The 19,789-nt window shown below is 43.5% G+C and overlaps 1 protein-coding gene across 2 annotated transcripts in view; it reads right to left on the minus strand.

The window, feature by feature from the left end:
* Window positions 1-19,789, minus strand: part of LOC140191934 (venom factor-like) — a 264,302-nt gene that overhangs the window by 118,785 nt on the left and 125,728 nt on the right. For both annotated transcript variants that reach the window (XM_072249822.1, XM_072249823.1), the window contains exons 18-19: window positions 9,012-9,120; window positions 6,306-6,391 (exon numbers count right to left, since the gene is read on the minus strand). In XM_072249822.1, coding sequence (XP_072105923.1) covers window positions 6,306-6,391; window positions 9,012-9,120 — 195 coding nt within the window. The remainder of the gene's footprint in view (window positions 1-6,305; window positions 6,392-9,011; window positions 9,121-19,789) is intronic.

A 19,789-nucleotide genomic window follows, 5' to 3' on the forward strand; every position in this document is an offset into this window, starting at 1 on the left:
TAACAATCGATTCCAACAACTTCCCAACCACTGATGTCAGGCTAACAGGGCTATAGTTTCCTTTCTGCTGTCTTCCACCCTTCTTAAATAGCAGAGGAACATTTGTAACTTTCCAGTCATCCGGTACAACCCCAGAATCTATCGATTCTTGAAAGATCATCGTTAATGTCCCCACAATCTCTCCAGCTGCTTCCTTCTGAACCCAAGGTGTATTCCATCAGGGCCAGAAGATTTATCCACCCTCAGATCATTAAGCTTTCTGAGCACCTTCTCAGTTGTAATTTTCACTGCACATACTTCACTTCCCTGACACTGTCAAGTGCCCAGTATACTGCAGACATCTTCCATTGTGAAGGCTGATGCAAAATACGCATTCAGTTCCTCTGCTTTCACTGCATCTCTCATTACAATATCCCCAATATCATTTTGTATTGGTCCTATATCTATCCTCGACTCTCTTTTACCCTTTATGCCCACTTTGAAAGAGAGAACACAACTACAGCTGTGAAGGTCCCTGCTGCACCCGATGACCCTGTGATCTCCATCTCAGAGGCCGATGTTAGACTGTCTTTAAAGAGAGTAAACCCTCGTAAGGCAGAAGCTCCTGATGGAGTACCAGGTAAGGCTCTGAAAACCCATGCCAACCAACTAGCGGGTGTATTCAAGGAGATTTTCAATCTCTCACTGCTACGGGCGGAAGTTCCCACTTGCCTCAAAAAGGCAACAATCATACCAGTGCCTAAGAAGAATAATGTGGGCTGTCTTAATGACTATCACCTGATAGCACTCACATTGACAGTGATGAAATCCTTTGAGAGGTTGGTCATGACTAGACTGAACTCCTGCCTCAGCAAGGACCTGGACCCACTGCAATTTGCCTATTGCCACAATAGGTCAATGGCAGACGCAATCTCAATGGCTCTCCACACGGCTTTAGACCATCTAGACAACACAAACACCTAAGTCAGGATGCTGTTCATCGACTATAGCTCAGCATTGAATACCATCATTCCCACAATCCTGATCGGGAAGTAGAAGAACCTGGGCCTCTGTACCTCCTTCTGCAATTGTATCCTTGACTTCCTAACCAGAAAACCATAGTCTGTGTGGATTGATGATAAAATATCCTCTTCGCTGACGATCAACACTGGCACATCTCAGGTGTGTGTGCTTAGCCCACTGCTCTATTCTCTGTATACACGTGACTGTGTGGCTAGGCATAGCTCAAATACCATCTATAAATTTGCTGACAATACAGCCATTGTCCACAAGACAAAGGCGCAGAAGTCGGCCATTTGGCCCATCGAGTCTGCTCCGTCATTTTATCATGAGCTGATCCATTCTTCCATTTAGTCCCACTCCCCCGCCTTCTCACCATAACCTTTGATGCCCTGGCTACTCAGATACCTATCAATCTCTGCCTTAAATACACCCAATCACTTGGCCTCCACTGCTGCCCGTGCAACAAATTCCATAGATTCACCAGTCTCTGACTAAAAAAATTTCTTCGCATTTCTGTTCTGAATGGGCGCCCTTCAATCCTTAAGTCATGCCCTCTCGTACTAGACTCCCCCATCATGGGAAACAACTTTGACACATCCCCTCTGTCCATGCCTTTCAACATTCGAAATGTTTCTGTGAGGTCTCCCCTCATTCTTCTAAACTCCAAGGAATACAGTCCAAGAGCGGACAAACGTTCCTCATATGTTAACCCTCTCATTCCCGGAATAATTCTAGTGAATCTTTTCTGTACCCTCTCCAATGTCAGCACATCCTTTCTTAAATAAGGAGACCAAAACTGCCCACAGTACTCCAAGTGAGGTCTCACCAGTGCCTTATAGAGCCTCAACATCACATCCCTGCTCCTATACTCTATTCCTCCAGAAATGAATGCCAACATTGCATTCGCCTTCTTCAGTACTGACTCAACCTGGAGGTTAACTTTAAGGGTATCCTGTACGAGGACTCCCAAGTCCCGTTGCATCTCAGAACTTTGAATTCTTTCCCCATTTAAATAATAGTCTGCCCGTTTATTTTTTCGGCCAAAGTGCATAACCATACACTTTCCAACATTGTACTTCATTTGCCACTTCTCTGCCTATTCTTCCAATCTATCCAAATCTCTCTGCAGACTCTCCGTTTCCTCAGCACTACCGGCCCCTCCACCTATCTTCGTATCATCAGCAAATTTAGCCACAAAGCCATCTATTCCATAATGCAAATCGTTGATGTACAATTTAAAAAGAAGCGGCCCCAACACGGACCCCTGTGGAACACCACTGGTAACCGGCAGCCAACCAGAATAGGATCCCTTTATTCCTACTCTCTGTTTCCTGCCAATCAGCCAACGCTCTATCCACGTATGTAACTTTCCTGTAATTCCATGGGCTCTTATCTTGTTAAGTAGCCTCATGTGTGGCACCTTGTCAAAGGCCTTCTGAAAATCCAAATATACAACATCCACTGCGTCTCCCTTGTCTAGCCTACTGGTAATTTCCTTAAAAAATTGTAAGAGATTTATCAGTCAGGATTTTCCTTTAAGGAATCCATGCTGAGTTCTGCCTGTCTTGTCATATGCCTCCAGGTACTCTGTAACCTCATCCTTGACAATCAACTCCAACAACTTCCCAACCACAGATGTCAAGCTAACAGGTCTATAATTTCCTTTTTGCTTCCTTGCCCCCTTCATAAATAGTGGAGTGACATTTGCAATCTTCCAGTCCTCCGGAACCACGCCAGAATCTATCGACTTTTGAAAGATCATCGCTAATGCCTCCGCAATCTCCACAGCTACTTCCTTCAGAACACGCGGGTGCATTCCATCTGGTCCAAGAGATTTATCTACCTTTAGACTATTCAGCTTCCTGAGTACTTTCTCTGTCGTAATTATGACTGTGCACACTTCTCTTCCCTGCCACCCTTCAGTGTCCGGTCTACTGCTGATGTCTTCCTCAGTGAAGACTGATGCAAAATACTCGTTCAGTTCCTCTGCCATCTCCTTATCTCCCATTACAATTTCTCCAGCATTATTTTCTATTGGTCTTATATCTACTTTCACCTGTCTTTTACTCCTTATATACTTGAAAAAGCTTTTAGTATCCTCTTTGATATTATTTGCTAGCTTCCTTTCATAATTAATCTTTTCCCTCTTAATGACCTTCTTGGTTTCCATTTGTAAGGTTTTAAAAACTTCCCAATCCTCTGTCTTCCCACTAACTGTTGCTTCCTTGTATGCCCTCTCCTTTGCTTTAACCTTGGCTTTGACTTCTCTTGTCAACCACGGTTGCATCTTTTTTCCACTCGAAAATTTCTTCTTTTTTGGAATATACTTGTCTTGCACATTCCTCATTTCTCACATAAACTCCAGCCACTACTGCTCTACTGTCTTTCCCACCAGTGTCCCTTTCCAGTCAACTTTGGCCAGTTCCTCTCTCACGCCACTGTAATTTCCCTTACTCCACTGAAATACCGACACATCGGATTTCGGCTTCTCTTTTTCAAATTTCACAGTGAACTCAATCATGTTATGATCACTGCCTCCTAAGGGTTCCTTCACCTCAATCTCTCTAATCTCCTCCGGTTCATTATGCAATACCCAATCCAGTACAGCCGATCCCCTAGTGGGCTCAACAACAAGCGGTTCTAAAAAGCTATCTCGCAGACATTCTATAAATTCTCTCTCTTGAGATCCAGTGCCGACCTAATTTTCCCAATCTACTCGCATGTTAAAATCCCCCACAATTATCATAACACTGCCCTTCTGACAAGCCTTTTCTATTACCCGTTGTAATTTGTAGGCCACATCCCTGCAGCTCTTTGGAGGCCTATAAATAACTGCCATCAGGGTCCTTTTACCCCTGCTATTTCTTAGCTCAACCCATGAAGATTCTGCACCTTCCGATCCTATATCACCTCTTTCTAATGATTTAATATTATTTCTTACCAATAAAGCCACACCTCTCCCTCTGCCTACCTTCCTATCCTTCCGATACACCGTGTATCCTTGGACGCTCAGCTCCCAGAGGCATGCTTCCTTTAGCCAGGTCTCAGTGATGGCCACAATATCATACCTGCCAATCTGTAGCTGTACGACAAGATGATCCACCTTATTCCTTATGCTGTGTGCATTTAAGTACAACACCTTTTACCAGTATTTGATACTTTTCGCTTTGATTTCACTGCAACTTTATTGCACTACAACTCATCCCAATGGCTACAAATTTGCCCCATCACCTGCCTGTCTTTCCTGACATCTTTACTGCTATCTTAGATTTATTTCTGTTTTCCCCTTCCTCCGCTCTGTCATTCCAGTTCCCATCCCCTTGCCAAATTAGTTTAAACCCTCCCTAACAGCTCTATTAAACCTTCCCGCCAGGATACTGGTCCTCTTCGGGTTCAGGTGTAACCTGTCCTTTTTGAACAGGTCATACTTCCCCAGAAGAGATCCCAATTATCCAAAAATCTGAAGCCCTGCCCCCTACACCAGTCTCTCAGCCACGCATTCATCTGCCTGATCCGGCTATTCTTGCCCTCGCTAGCACGTGGCACAGGTAGCAATCCCGAGATTACTACCCTGGAGGTCCTGCTTCTCAGCTTCCTTTCTAACTCCTGGAAATCTCTCTTCAGGACCCCCCCCCCTTTGTCCTATATATGTCATTGGTACAAACATTTACCAAGACAACTGGCTACTCACCCTCCACCTTTAGAATATTCAGGTCCCGATCCGAGACATCCCATACCCTGGCACCTGGGAGGCAACACACCATGCGGGTATCTCTATCAGGCTCACAGAATCTCCTGTCCGTTCCCCTGACTATGGAATCCCCTACGACTACCGCATTTCTCTTCTCCTTCCTTCTCTCCTTCTCTCCTGAACAACAGCACCAGGCTCAGTGCCAGAGACCCGGTCACCCGGTTGTCAGTAGAATCTCAGGTGGTGACAAGAGGGCGTACAAGAGTGAGACATGACAACAAGTGGAATGGTGCCACAGCAACAACCTGGCACTCAAGGTAATTAAGATGAAAGAGCTGATTGTGGACTTCAGGAAGAGTAAGTCGGAGGAGCACATACCAATCCTCATAGGGGATACAGAAATGGAGAGAGTGAGCAGCTTCAGGTTCCTCGGTGTCAAGATCTCTGAGGATCTAATCTGGTCTCAACATATCGATGTAGTTATAAAGGAGGCAAGACAACAGCTATACTTTATTAGGAGTTTGAAGAGATTTGGCATGTCAACAAATACACTCAAAAACTTCTATAGTTGTACCGTGGAGAGCATTCTGACAGGCTGCATCACTGTCTGGTATGGAGGGGCTACTGCACAGGACCGAAAGAAGCTGCAGAAGGTTGTAAATCTAGTCAGCTCCATCTTGGGCACTAGCCTACAAAGTACCTAGGACATCTTTAGGGAGCGGTGTCTCAGAATGGCGGTGTCCATTATTAAGGACCCCAGCACCCAGGGCATGCCCTTTTCTCACTGTTACCATCAGGTAGGAGATTCAGAAGTCTGAAGGCACACACTCAGCGATTCAGGAACAGCTTCTTCTCCTCTGCTATCTGATTCCTGAATGGACATTGAAGCTTTGGACACTACATCACTTTCTTTAATATACAGTATTTCTGTTTTTGCATTTTTGAAGCTATTCAATATATGTAACTGATGTATATATTTATTATGTTTTATTTTATTAATTATTATTTGTTTTTTCTCTCTCTCTGCTAGATTATGTATTGCCTTGAACTGCTGCTGCTAAGTTAACAAATTTCATGTCACATGCCGGTGATAGTAAACCTGGTTCTGATTATGACTCTCATATACAGTACTTAAAAAAGCCTTTAGTATCTTCTTTGATATTAGTCACCAGTTTCCTCTCATAATTCATCTTTTCCTTCCGAATGACCTTCTTAGTTTCCTTCTGCAAGTTTTTAAAAGCTCCCCAATCCTCTACTTCCCACTAGCATTGGCTTCCTTGTGTACCCTCTCTTTTGCTTTTACTTTGGCTCTGACTTCACTTGTCAGCCACAGTAGTCTCCTTCTTCCCTTTGAACATTTTGGAATATATGTTTGGAATATATCTGTCTTTAGTCAATGATGAGCACATTATGACACTCCGGTCAAAGCAAACAGTGGAAGCATTTTTCTTCTGTGTTTGGTGCTCTGTTTGTCCCACATCTCCACTCTCGCAACTTCCACATATGAAAATAAATGAAGTATAATATTTGATCAAAGCCTGGCCTATTGGTGCCCTTCAAAACATTATGTAGTTATTGATTTCAACATTCTTATAATGCAGAAGAACCTTGCCTTTTGTTGGAGACACACTGACAGCTTGTATTTCCCAAGTAGTGATTGAGTCTTTAAGGTATTGAGTAATCTCCGTTGATGCAAGGCTGTTTTAGTAAAAGAAAATATACATTAAACTCATTTTGACATATACACCACAAATACATTACTTTTGTAATCTGTTGCTTTTTGTGATAAACAGCACATATTTGTTGTTGAAATTTTAGAGACGAACATACGAAGTTGAAACTTTGGACACATTACACAAACAGTCTTATTTCATAGTACTCCACTGCCTGCGATTGTTATCTCTTTAGGCATAGAACACATGAATAAATGATCCAGGCATTAACCAGTATCTCCAAGATTCATTCTTGGCAAGTTATGAGGACAGTGTATCTTTAGACACCAGGCAAGTTTTGAATTTTGATACGTTGCTGTAACAGCCACTAACTTTAGTAAAGTGTTGACCACCTCTACCATTGGCTGAAGGAATGATTAACACCAATAAGCCTACAGACATGACACAAACTATATGAACACCTGGCTGGGATTACTTCAAAACTGAATCAGATTTTAACAAAGAACAGCAAAGCACAGGAACAGGCCATTTGGGCCACAATGTTGTGCTGACCCAGCTAAAAAGCTAATCAAAAACACTTAAATACCAATCCATCCAACATGTAATATGTCGACATCCCTCCGTCTTTCTTATATCCATGTGCCTATCCAAATGTCTCTGAAAAGCCTTTAATGTATTTGCCTCTATCACCACATCAAGCAGTGCATTTCAGGAAGCATGAGTAAAACAACTTACCCCTCACATCCCCCTTGAATCTCCGCCCTCTCACCTTCAATACATGCCATCTGGTAGACATTTCAACCCTGGGAAACAGATACTCCCTACCTACTCTATCAATGCCTCGCAAACTTTTAAAACTCTATCAGATCTCCCCTCAGCCTACAATGCTACAGAGAAAACAGCACAAGTTTATCCAACCTTTCATGATAGTGCATGCTCTTTAAACCAGGCAGCATCTTGGTAAACCACTTCTGCACCCTCTCCAAAGCCTCAACATCCTTCCTATAGTGGGGCAACCAGAAATATATGCAATACTCCGGATGTGACCTAACCAGAGTTTTATAAAGTTGCAACATAACCTCTTGACTTCTGAACTCAATGCCTTGAACTCATATCAAAGCAAGCATTTCATAACCCTGCTTAACCCCCTTACCGAGCTATGAATTTGGATCCCAAGATCTCTCTGCTGCACATCAATATTAAGTATCTTGTCCTTAACATTGTACTATCTCCGTATTTGCCCTACTAAGGTGCAACACCTCACATTTATCTGGGTTAAAGGGTTATACTCCATCTGCCCATATCTGCAACTGATCTATATTGCGCTGTATTCTTTGCCTGTCTTCTACTCTTTTCACAACTCCATCAATCTAGATATCATACACAAACTTAATAGCCCACCTCATCTACATTTTCATCCAGGTCATTTATATACATCAGAAACAACAGAGGTTCCCACATAGATTCCTGCGGAACACCGCTAAATACAGACCTCCAGCTTGAATGTCCTTCAACCACTACCCTGTCTTCCATGTGCAAGCCAGTTCTGAATCCAAACAGTCAATTTGCCACGGGCCCCATGCAGTTTAGTATTTTGGATTAGCCTCCCATGAGGGACTTTGTTAAATGCCTTACTAAAATCCATGTAGACAACATCCACTGCCCTACACTCAATCTCTCTCATCACCTTGTCAAAAAAATGTTGATAATTTGTTAGTATTACAGTGCTGGTTCGAGTCACTGCCCTCGAAGAGGCAGTTATGTCCAAATGCTCTTGGAGTGATATCAGAATTCTGAGATTTATGGATCAGACTGTCATTCATTTTGGCCTCTTTCAGTTCTGTTTTTTTTCTTGTTCTCACCTATTATTTCTTGTTGCTGATTGGTAGGCTGGGGTTTGTGGTTTGATGATCTTGCAGTTGTTTCTCTATGTGAGTAATCTGTTAAATTTTGTGTGAGGGATGGGTAGGAGGGTTTGGGGTTTGTGAGTTTTTATATCGTTTTTGTTTCATGCAGTCGGGGAGGGGGGATTGCTGTCTTTCTTTCAAGTACTTCAATGTCTTTATTTTATGGCTATCTGGAGAAGGCAAATCAATTGTATTCTGAATGCATACTTCGAAAATAAAATTAACCTTTGAACCTTTGTTACTCCCACTACACTATCGTTGTCCATTACTCCCACTGCACTATCATATACACCAGTAAAATCTATGTATTTTATATTGTTTCCTGCACAGAAGGCTTTTCATGAATGTGCAGTCCAATTTTGCATTTAGAGCAAATACTAGTGTTTTGTCATCTATAAGGAGTGAGGAGCATTCCTTTTCAACCAGATTGTCATGGGTTAGATTACGTTATGTGCATACAGGTACAACTACCCTCAATATTTGGTTAAAACACATGGAAACTTTCTTAAAGTCCATCAAAACACTTTTTTTAATGAATGTCATGTTACTATTTGCTGGAACTAGTAATGTGTAAAATTGCAAATGTTATTACTTGAAACATATCCAGTCAGTATTGACGGGACAAAAAACTGTCATTGAATGCAAATTCTGGCAAATTCCTGAATTAATTTTATTGAGTAGTAGTGTAGTACCATCAAAAGGCATTCATTCAAATGTATAAGAACTTTGGATAAATACCCATCTTCCTCAATATTTTGAAGAAATTTCATTGTCCATAGCCAGCTTTCTGGGAAGTTGGATCTGCTTGTTATGTGTTCATAAGGAGTGTAGTAATCATCATCTGCACCTAAAGAAAAGAGTAAATTATGGATTTACATATAATCTAACCTTGGAGATAAAGAATAAAAGATAAAAAGCCCAAACAGATATTTGCTACTCAGAATAGGTATGTGAAACATAAAATTCAGAGCTGTCAGCCAAGCTATCCTTGGGTTTCTGAATTGAACCTAACATTTCCCAGGGTTATATACATTCCCGATGACATCCAAATGCAATAGATTGTAAGCTGTACATTGCATTAAGTGATCAGCAAAAGCAAAACTGTGAATTTCTGGTGCTCTGGCTTTCTACGCACCCCCAGCCATCACCTCAGCCTCCTGCACACTCCTCAACTAAATGCTCCTAGAATCGTGTAACACTGGCCTTAAAGTTAGAATAGCAGACGCATGTATTAACCAGTCAGTGCCATCAAAAGTATTTAATGTACAAGCAATTGCCACACAAATTTTAACAACTTTAGCAAGTTAAGAAGTGCTAAGCAAGAATTTGCTACTGTGCTTGGAACTTATAATTATGTTAGAGTGGTCCTAATCATAATCAATTCCACAGCTTGAACTGATTATGATTGGGATCACAATAATCAATTGAATTAGATCTAATGTTTTGCTCAGGTTCCAGAGGTACACACCCAGGTGGCTTTGTGATCGATGGATGACAGGCCTGAGGCAGGACATGTGGAATGTACAGTAGGTGTGATCATGAGGGATTGTGGCTGCTGGGATTGGTAAGTGAGTGGATTGATGTGATGTGAGATCTTGAAGGGATCAATGAACTGGGTTGTGAACTTGCAGGAGACTGTGCACAGGTTCAGGTTTTGGGTAGACAGCCAGACACAGACCCCAGACTGGAGTAGTCTGGCTGGACAGTTGGCCTATCAGCAGTAGGCTCAGCTGGCAGCTATGGTGGCCCTCCATGCTCTCCTCCAAGCATTCTAGCAGTAGTGAACCAGGGCCTTGGCAGAATAGACCACCACTGTTGGCTCCTGTGCAGGGAACAATGGGGTTGGTAGTCATGAGCACATCAAGGGATGAAATGTCCATGGCAGAGAAGGTGTGTGGATTGTGGGACAGGTCAGCCCAGTGCAGAGACATGTGGAAAGGTTAGAGGTGGTGAAGCATTGCAGAAACTTCTCCACTTGCTGATTGACTCTTTACATGTTGGGCTGCAGATGATAGCAAGAGAACAAACTCACAGGTGCTGAGGAGAGAGCAGAATGCTTGACAGAAGTGGAAGATGAACTGTGGGCCCAAGTCTGGCAGTATTCTGAGGGAAGCCGTGAGAGTGAACTCCATGTTGAAGACCCAGGTCTGCTGTATCAGCGGCTGACAGAATTTTGGAGAGGACAATGAAGTGAGCTGCCTTGGAGAACCAATTCACCACTGTCATGATTACTGTGGCCTCCACAGATGGTGGCCACCCCGTGATGAACTCCATGGCAATGTGGGACCACAGGCGCTGAGGGACCAGCAGGGTTCACAGGAGCCCAGAGGGTCACCGGTTTGGAGGAATTGGACGAGGCACACCGAAGGCACACTGCAATGAACTGATGTATATCTGCGATCATGGTGGCCCACCAGAACTGGCATCATAGAAAATCCAGAGCCTGTCATACACCTGGATGGTGGAGAGGGGCAAGAAGTGGGTCCCCTGGAGTGCTTCGGAATGCATACAGCTCTCAGATATGTCAGCCAGAATAGGCTTGTGCTGTAGAGCCTGGTCCCAGATGATCAGGTTGAGGATCTGGGAGGATGGAATTATGAATTGAGGGTCAGTCTCCATTTTAGATGGGTCAAACTGTCATGACGCATGTCCACCTAATTTTCTTGGAGCCCGATCAGTAGGAGAAGTTGTTGAATTGGTCGAAGAAGAGCTCATCAAGCCTGACTCTTCAATGGATTGAGGATCTAGTTGATAGCCTAGAACTGCAAGAGCTTGGTATTTCAGCCATTGTCTCCATTCCCCCAAGTCCCATTTGATCACAATTAGGTCTCCATCTCCAACTCCATAGTGGTGTTGTGTAGAGTTGAACTTAGGCAAAAAGGCACAAGAGTAAGTCCTCCCATATGGTCCTGAGGGAGATGATGGTCCTGGTGCTGTATCACATACATTCACCTCCATCAAAATGAGGCCTCACCAGTGTCTTATAATGTTTCAGCATCACACCCCTGGTCTTGCACTCTAGACCTCTTGAAATAAAGACCAACATCGCCTTTGCCTTCCTCATCACTGGCTCAAACTGCAAGTTACTGTTTAGGATGTTCCGCACAAGGACACCTAAGTTCCTTTGCATCTCAGATTTTTTGGATTTTCTCCCCATTTAGAACATAGTCTGCACATTTATTTCTACTACCAAAGTGCATGACCATGCATTTCCTAATATTGTACTTCATTTGACACTTTCTTGCACATCCTCCTAATCTGTCTTAAGTCCTTCTGCAGCCTACCTGTTTCCTCAACACTACCTGCCCCTCCAATCTTCTGCAAACTTGCCAACAAATCCATCCATTCCATCAACTAAATCATTGATGTATAGCAGGAAAAGAAGTGGTCCCAACATCGACCCCTGTGGAACACCAGGAGTCACTGGCAGCCAACCAGAAAATAATTGTTTTATTCTCACTTGCTGCCTCATACCAATCAGGCAATGCTCTGAACAAGCCAGTACCTTTCCTGTAATTCTATGGGCTCTTAACTTGGCAAGCAGTCCCATGTGTCACACCTTGTCAAAAGCCCTCTGGAAGTCCAAATATGCAACATCCATTACATCCCCTTTATCTATCATACATGCAGTCTCCACAAAGAATTCCAACAGGTTTGCTAGACAAGATTTTCCCTTAAAGAAATCATGCTGACTTTGTCCTATGTTGTCCTGTGTACTCCATAACCTCATCCTTGAAAATTGACTCCAACATTTCCCAACCACTGAGGTCAGGCTAACTGATCTATAATGTCCTTTTTGCTGCCTGCCTCCTTTCATAAAGAGCGGAGTGAGATTTGCAATGTCCCAGTCCATAATCCAATCGGAGCAGAATAAAGACATTTGGCCCATTGAGTATGCTTCGCCATTCAATTATGGCTGATCATTGTCTCCTCCTCAACCCCATTCCCTGGCTTTCTCCCTGTAATCTTTGATGCCATGTCCTATCAAGAACCTATCAATTTCTGTCTTAAATACAGCCAATGACCTGACCTCCACAGCTGCCTGTGGTAACAAATCCCACAAATCCACCACTCTTTTGCTAAAGAAATTTCTCTGCATCTCTTTTTTAGATGGATATCCCACTATCCTGAGGCTGTACCTTCTTGTCTTGGACTCCCCCTCTATGGGAAACACCCTTTCCACATCTACTCTGTCTAGGCCTTTTAAAATTCAAAATGTTTCAATAAGATTCTCCCCCTCATCCTTCTAATTTCCAGTGAGTACAGATCCAGAGCCACCAAATGTTTCTCTTATGATAACCCTTTCATTCCCGAAATAATTTTTGTGAGCCTTCTCTAAACTCTCTCCAAAGCTAGCACATTTTTTTCTTAGATAAGGAACCCAAAACTGGAGGCAGATACAATAGGCTATTTTAAGAGACCCCTGGATAGGTACACACAAGTATAGGTAACCCGAGGTAATTTCTAAAGTAAGTACATGTTCGGCACAGCAGTGTTGTACTGTAGGTTTTCTATGTTTCTAAAACTGTTCACAACACTCAAGGTGAGGTGTCACCAGTGCTTTATAAAGCCTCAGCATCACATCCCTGCTCTTGTATTCTAGACCTCTTGAAATGAATGCTAATGTTGCATTGCCTTCCTCAGCAGCAAATCAACCTGCAGGTTAACCTTTAGTGTGTTCTACACCAGGACTCCCAAGTCCCTTTGCATCTTAGATTTCTGGATTTTCTCCCGGTTTAGAAAATAGTCTGCACATTTATTTCTACTACCAAATTGCATGACTATGTATTTTCCTACAGAGTATAACACTGGCTGGCTGGTGGCATATTGGCATTAGCGCTGGACTCTGGAGTGAAAGGTCCCGAGTTCAAATCCAGCTGGCTCCTTTGGTCACTTTCCATCCGTACTGAGTTGAGCGTTGAGCTTGCAACTCAACCTTGTAAAAAAGAAATTGCTACAGAAACATTAGCAACTATGCTCGCTTGTGAGTTGAAAGGCAAATTATTATTATTATTATTATTCCATTTGCCACCTATTTGCCCATTCTCCTAATCTGCCTCAATCCTTCTGCAGCCTACCCATTTTCTCAACACTACTTGCATTAATCTTTGTATCATCCATAAACTTGGGAACAAAGTCATCTATTTCATCATCTAAATCATTGATATACATCATAAAAAGAAGTGGTCCCAACATCAACCCCTGTGGAAGACCACCAGTCACTTGCACCCAATTAAAAAAGAATCCTTTTATTCCCACTCACTGCCTCCTACCAATCAGCCACTGCTCTAACCATGGTAGTAACTCTTCTGTAATGCCAAGGGCTCTTAACCTGATAAGCAGCCTCCTGTGTGGCATCTTGTCAAAGGCCTTCTGAAAGTCTAAAATATACAACATGCACTGCATCCCCTTTATCTATCCTACCTGTAATCTCCTCAAAGAATTCCAACAAGTTTGTCAGGCAAGATTTTCCCTTAAGGGAACCATGCTGATTTTGTCCTATCTTGTCCTGTGTCACCAAATACTCCATAACCTCATCCTTAATAATTGACTCCAACATCTTCCCAACCACTGAGGTTAGGCTAACTGGTTTATACTTTCCATCCTGTTGCCTTCCTCCTTTCTTAAAGTGTGGAGTGATATTTGCAATTGTCCCGTCCTCTGGCTCTGTGCCACAGTCTAATGATTTTTGAAAGATCATTGTGGAGGGAGGAGAAGATGGCAGCGCGACACAGCGCATGCAGCCTCTCCGGTGAAATGATATCGTATTTGTTAACAACAGGAATTCTGCAGATGCTGGAAATTCAAGCAACACACATAAAAGTTGCCGGTGAACACAGCAGGCCAGGCAGCATCTCTAGGAAGAGGTGCAGTCGACGCTTCAGGCCGAGACCCCTCGTCAGGACTAACTGAAGGAAGAGTGAGTAAGGGATTAGTCACTCTTCCTTCAGTTAGTCCTGACAAAGGGTCTCGGCCTGAAACATCGACTGCACCTCTTCCTAGAGATGCTGCCTGGCCTGCTGCGTTCACCAGCAAGTTTTATGTGTGTTGCTCGTATTTGTTAAATAGGGGCCGTGCACAATCCTGATTTGATGGAGACGGACGTGAGAAGCATGGAGAAACATCTGGAGAAACTTCTGAAATGCCCGTTTCGCTGCCACTGCTACTGTGCGATCAAGAATCTCCGGAGGGAAGGCCCCAATTCCTCAGCTTTGCCTGTTGCTGGCAGCCGGGGATGGGGTCGAAGCGCTCGGCAGAGATGGTGCTCGGTGCTCGGTGTCGGAGGCTCGAAGTTTTCGGACGGACTGAGAGTCAGCCTGTGGTCGGGTGCTTCCAGGATGCTGCATCGGCAACTTTGCGGCGCTGGAAGCTCATGGCAGGGAGAGTCTTCCTCCTTCTACCGTCTGCGTGAGATGTTGGGACTTTCGAGAGACTTTGAGATTTTTTTTTACCGTGCCTATGGTCTGTTCTTCATCAAATTATGGTATTGCTTGCACTGTTGTAACTATATGTTATAATTATGTGGTTTCTGTCAGTTTTTCAGTCTTGGTTTGTCTTGTGTTTCTGTGATATCACACCGGAGGAACATTGTATCATTTCTTAATGCATGCATTACTAAATGACAATAAAAGAGGACTGCATGTCCTCATAATCTAATCTAACCTAATGCCTCCACAATCTCTAACGCTACCTCTTTCGGAACTCTAGTGTGTACTTCATCTGGTCCATATGATTATGTACCCTTCAGTCTTTCAGCTTTTTGAGCACCTTTGCCCTTGTAATAGTAACTGCAGCCACTCCTCTTCTTTCACATACTCTAACACCTAGCACTTTGACAGTGTCTTCCACAATGGAGGCTGATGCAAAATGCTCACTTAGTTCATCTGCAATCTCCTTGTCACCCATTATTATTTCTGCAGCTTGATTTTCTAGTGGTCCTATGTCCACTCTGTATGCAGGAATAAAAGGAAAATTTGGTGGCTCTGGATCTGTACTCACTGGCATAGGCAGTGGTGTGGCACTGTTGGTAAGAGTTGGAATAACTTCTTTAGAAAGAAGTGACATTGTGTCAGAGAATGTAGAAGCTTTGTGAGCGGAGTGAAGAAACTGCAAGGGTAAAATACCATCATGGGAATTATATATCAGCCCTCCAAATAGTAGCCAAGATGTAGGGTTGCAAAGGGAGCCGGAAAGGGCATATAAGGTAAATGCCGCAATTATAATGTGGGATTCTATGCAAGGGATTGGAAAAATCAGGTTCTTGTCAAATTGTAAGAGAAGGAATTTGTTGAATGCTTACGAGATGATTTTTTAGAGCAGCTTCTGCTTGAGCCTACTCGGGGAAAGGCTATCTTAGATTGGGTGTTGTGTAATAATCCAGATTTTATTTGGGAGCCTAAGATAAAGGAACCCTTAGGAGTTAGTGATTATAACATGATTGAATTCATATTCATATGTTGGCTGGTTAACAAGATAAAATCCCATGGAATTAGAGGAAAGATACTGGCAAGGTTAAAGGAATGGCTGACAGGCAGGAGGCAGCAAGTGGGAATAAAGGGAGTCTTTTCTGCTTGACTGCCAGTAACTAGTGGTGTTCCTCAGGCGGACAGCATTGGTAAAAGTTCCACTACTTTTCACATTGCTTGTCGGTGATTTAGATAATAGAATTAATGCTTTGTAGCAAAGTCTGCAGATGATACAAAGATAGGTGGAAGGGTAGGTAGTGCAGAGGAAGCAATGTGTTTGCAGAAGGACAGACAAGTTGGAGGAACAGGCAAAATGTGGCAGATGGAATACAATGTTGGGAAATGTATAATATTGCATTTTGGTAAAAGGAACATTTCAGACTATTATCTAAATGGAGAGAAAATACAAATGTCAGAGTTGCAAAGGGACTTAGGAGTCCTCGTGCAAGAATTCTAGAGGCTAATTTACAGGTTGAGTCTGTGGTAGAGAAGGCAACTGTAATGTTGGCATTCATTTCAAGGGAAATAGAATATAAAATTAAGAAGCTAGTACTGTGGCTAAGTGCTGTGGCCACACTTAGAGTATTGTCAACAGTTCTGGGCCCCATATCTCAGAAAGGATGTGTTGTCATTGGAGAGAGTCCAGAGGAGATTCACGGTTATGATCCTTGAATAAAGAAGTTAACATATGAAGTTTGACAGCTTTGGGCCTGAACTCATTGGAATTCAGAAGAATGCAGGGGGATCTCACTGAAATCCACTGAACGTTGAAAGGACTAGATTAGGTGGATATGGAGTGGATATTTCCTATGGTGTGATATACAGAACTAGAGGGCACAGCCTCAAAATTGAGGGATGACCATTTAGAACATCGGTAAGGAGGAATTTATTTAGTCAGACAGCAGCGAATCAGTGGAAAGCTCTGCTTCAGACAGCTGTGGATACTGACCATGGGTATATTTAATGCGAAATTTGATAATTTCCTGATCGGACAGGGCATCAAAAGTTATGGCAAGAAGGCAGGTGTATGGGGTTGAGTGAGACCCGGGATCAGCCATGATGGAATGGTGGAGCAGATGTGCTGATTGACCTAATTTTGCTCCTATGTCTTATGGTCTTATGAGAACATCGTCAAAATAGACAAACACATACCTGTGTAGCATATCTCAGAGGACTTTGTTGATGAAGGTTTGGAAAATGGCTAGACGGTTAGAAAATCCAAAAAGGCAACACCAAGTATTCATATTGGCCAGTGAAGATTATGAATGCCATCTTTCACTCATACACCTCACAGATGTGAATCAGATTGTACACATTCTGTATATTCAGTTTGGTGATGATCCAGGCCCTGTGTGATCAATAAAGGGAGAGGGCAGCAGTTCTTAAAGGTGACTTTTCTGAGTCTACAGTAGTAGATGAAGGGATGGAGAAGAATCCTGCATGGCTGTGGGGATTGAGATGGTTGAAAGAAGCCATGCTGTAGTGTTTCCGTGATGTAGTCATTCATGGGGTGCATCTCTGGAAGGGAGAAGGAGAAGAGACAACCTTGGGGATGCATGGTAGCAGGGAGGATGTCGTTCATACAACGTGTGCTCTTTGAGGTTGCAGGGTGCTGGCATCTCTTTCACTAAAGCAATGCCAAGTCATGGTATTTCAGAGGGAGTTTGGTGACATTGAGGTTTTACTCCAATTGCATGGATTTATGGGGAGAACTCAGCTGAGCTTGCTGCGTGTGGCCCGGAAAGTTGGTCCCCAATTCAGCAATGAACCAGATGACAAGGCAAATTAAGGCTCATGAGTGGAGAGGCCAGAGGTAATCCAACATGAGAGGAGTGTTGGGTATATCAATTAAGAGGAATTGGATGGATGTGGTTCTCTCTGATGCTCAGGTGCACAGGCCTTGTATACGTTCTGACCATCCAGATCTTAAATCACATCCATCAGTGGCAGAAGGGCTGAGAGGTAGGCTCAAAACAGTCTAGGGTGTTACTCCGTGTACTGAAATTTTCTGGAGACTCCTCTGCATGTAGAGTTGACAAGATGTGGAAGAGGAAAGAGAGAAAGTAGAGAAGCAAGATGATAAGACATGAGAGAATAGGACCAATCAAGTGTGACAGTGGAAAAGTGTGTATGGAACCAGAGGAGGTGGCAGAGGTACTTAATGAATACTTTGCTTCAGTATGCACTATGGAAAAGGATCTTGACGATTGTAGAGATGACTTGCAGTGGACTGAAAAGCTTGAGCATGTAGATATTAAGGAAGAGGATGTGCTGGAACTTTTGGAAAGCATCAAGTTGGATAAGTCACCGGGACCGTACAAGATGTACCCCGGGCTATTGTGGGAAGTGAGGGAAGAGGTTGCTAAGCCTCTGGCAATGATCTTTGCATCATCAATGAGGATGGGAGAGGTTCCAGAGAATTGGAGGGTTGCGAATGTTGTTCCCTTATTCAAGAAAGGGAGTAGGGATAGCCCAGGAAATTATAGACCAGTGAGTCTTACTTCAGTGGTTGGTAAGTTGACGGAGAGGCAGGATTTATGAACATTTGGAGAAGTATAATATGATTAAGAACAGTTAGTGTGGCTTTGTCAAAGGCAGGTTGTGCCTTACGAGCCTGACTGAATTTTTTGACGATGTGACTAAACACATTGATGAGGGTAGAGACGTAGATGTAGAGTATATGGATTTTAGCAAGGCCTTTGTTAAGGTACCCCATGCCAGGCTTATTGAGAAAGTAAGGAGACATGGGATCCAAGGGGACATTGCTTTGTGGATCCAGAACTGGCTTGCCCAAAGAGGGAAAAGGGTGTTTGTAGACGGGTCATATTCTGCATGGAGGCCGGTGATCAGTGGTGTGACTCAGGGATCTGTTCTGGGACCCTTACTCTTCGTGATTTTTATAAATGACCTAGATGAGGAAGTGGAGGGATGGATTACTAAATTTGCTGAGGACACAGAGGTCGGGGATGTTGTGGATAGTGTGGAGGGCTGTCAGAGGTTACAGTGGGACATTGATAGGATGCAGAACTGGGCTGAGAACTGGCAGATGGAGTTCATCCCAGATAAGTGTGAGGTGGTTCATTTTGGTAGGTCAAATATGATGGGAAAATATGGCTTTAATGACAAGACTCTTGGCAGTGTGGACGATCATCGGGATCTTGGGGTCCGAGTCCATAGGACACTCAAAGCTGCTGCGCAGGTTGACTCTGTGGTTAAGAAGGCGTACGGTGCATTGGCCTTCATCAATCGTGGGATTGAGTTTAAGACCCCACTTGGGGTACTGTGTTCAGTTCTGGTCGCCTTACTATAGGAAGGACTTGGAAACCATAGAAAAGGGGCAGAGGAGATTTACAAAGTTGTTGCCTGCATTGGGGAGCATGCCTTATGAGAATAGGTTGAGCGAACTTGGCCTTCTCTCCTTGGAGCAATGGAGGATGAGAGGTGAGCTGATAGAGGTGTACAAGGTAATGAGAGGCATTGATCGTGTGGATAGTCAAAGTCATTTTCCCAGGGCTGAAATGACTAGCACGAGAGGGCATAGTTTTAAGGTGCTTGGAAGTAGGTTCAGAGCAGACATCAGGGGTAAGTTTCTTTCACAGTGAGTGGTGAGTGCATGGAATGGGCTGCCTGCGGCGGCAGTTGGGGGTGGAAACAATAGGGTCTTTAAGAGACTCCTGGATGGATACATGGAGCTTAGAAAAATAGTGGGCTGTGGGTGAGCCTAGATAGTTCTAAGGTAAGGACATGTTCGTAACAGCTTTGTGGGCTGACTAGCCTGTATTATGCTGTTGGTTTTCTATGTTTCTATGTTTCTAAAGTCAGGCTATGGAGCTGGAACAAGGTCCCTCCTCTCTATCTGGTGGTGATGTTTCCTGTACACAGTGGACATTTGATGCATGGATCACCAACTGTTCCACGGTAAGCACACAAATTGTTTCTCCATTGACACTCACGCTCTTAATGAAGTTCTCCCGAACTGCATGGATTCTGAAGCTATTGCTGATGAGGGTCCTGCAGCCTGAAATGGTTCTGGGAATGGAACTGGGGTTC

Source organism: Mobula birostris, chromosome X, assembly GCF_030028105.1.
Source record: "Mobula birostris isolate sMobBir1 chromosome X, sMobBir1.hap1, whole genome shotgun sequence".
Classification (NCBI taxonomy): domain Eukaryota; kingdom Metazoa; phylum Chordata; class Chondrichthyes; order Myliobatiformes; family Myliobatidae; genus Mobula; species Mobula birostris.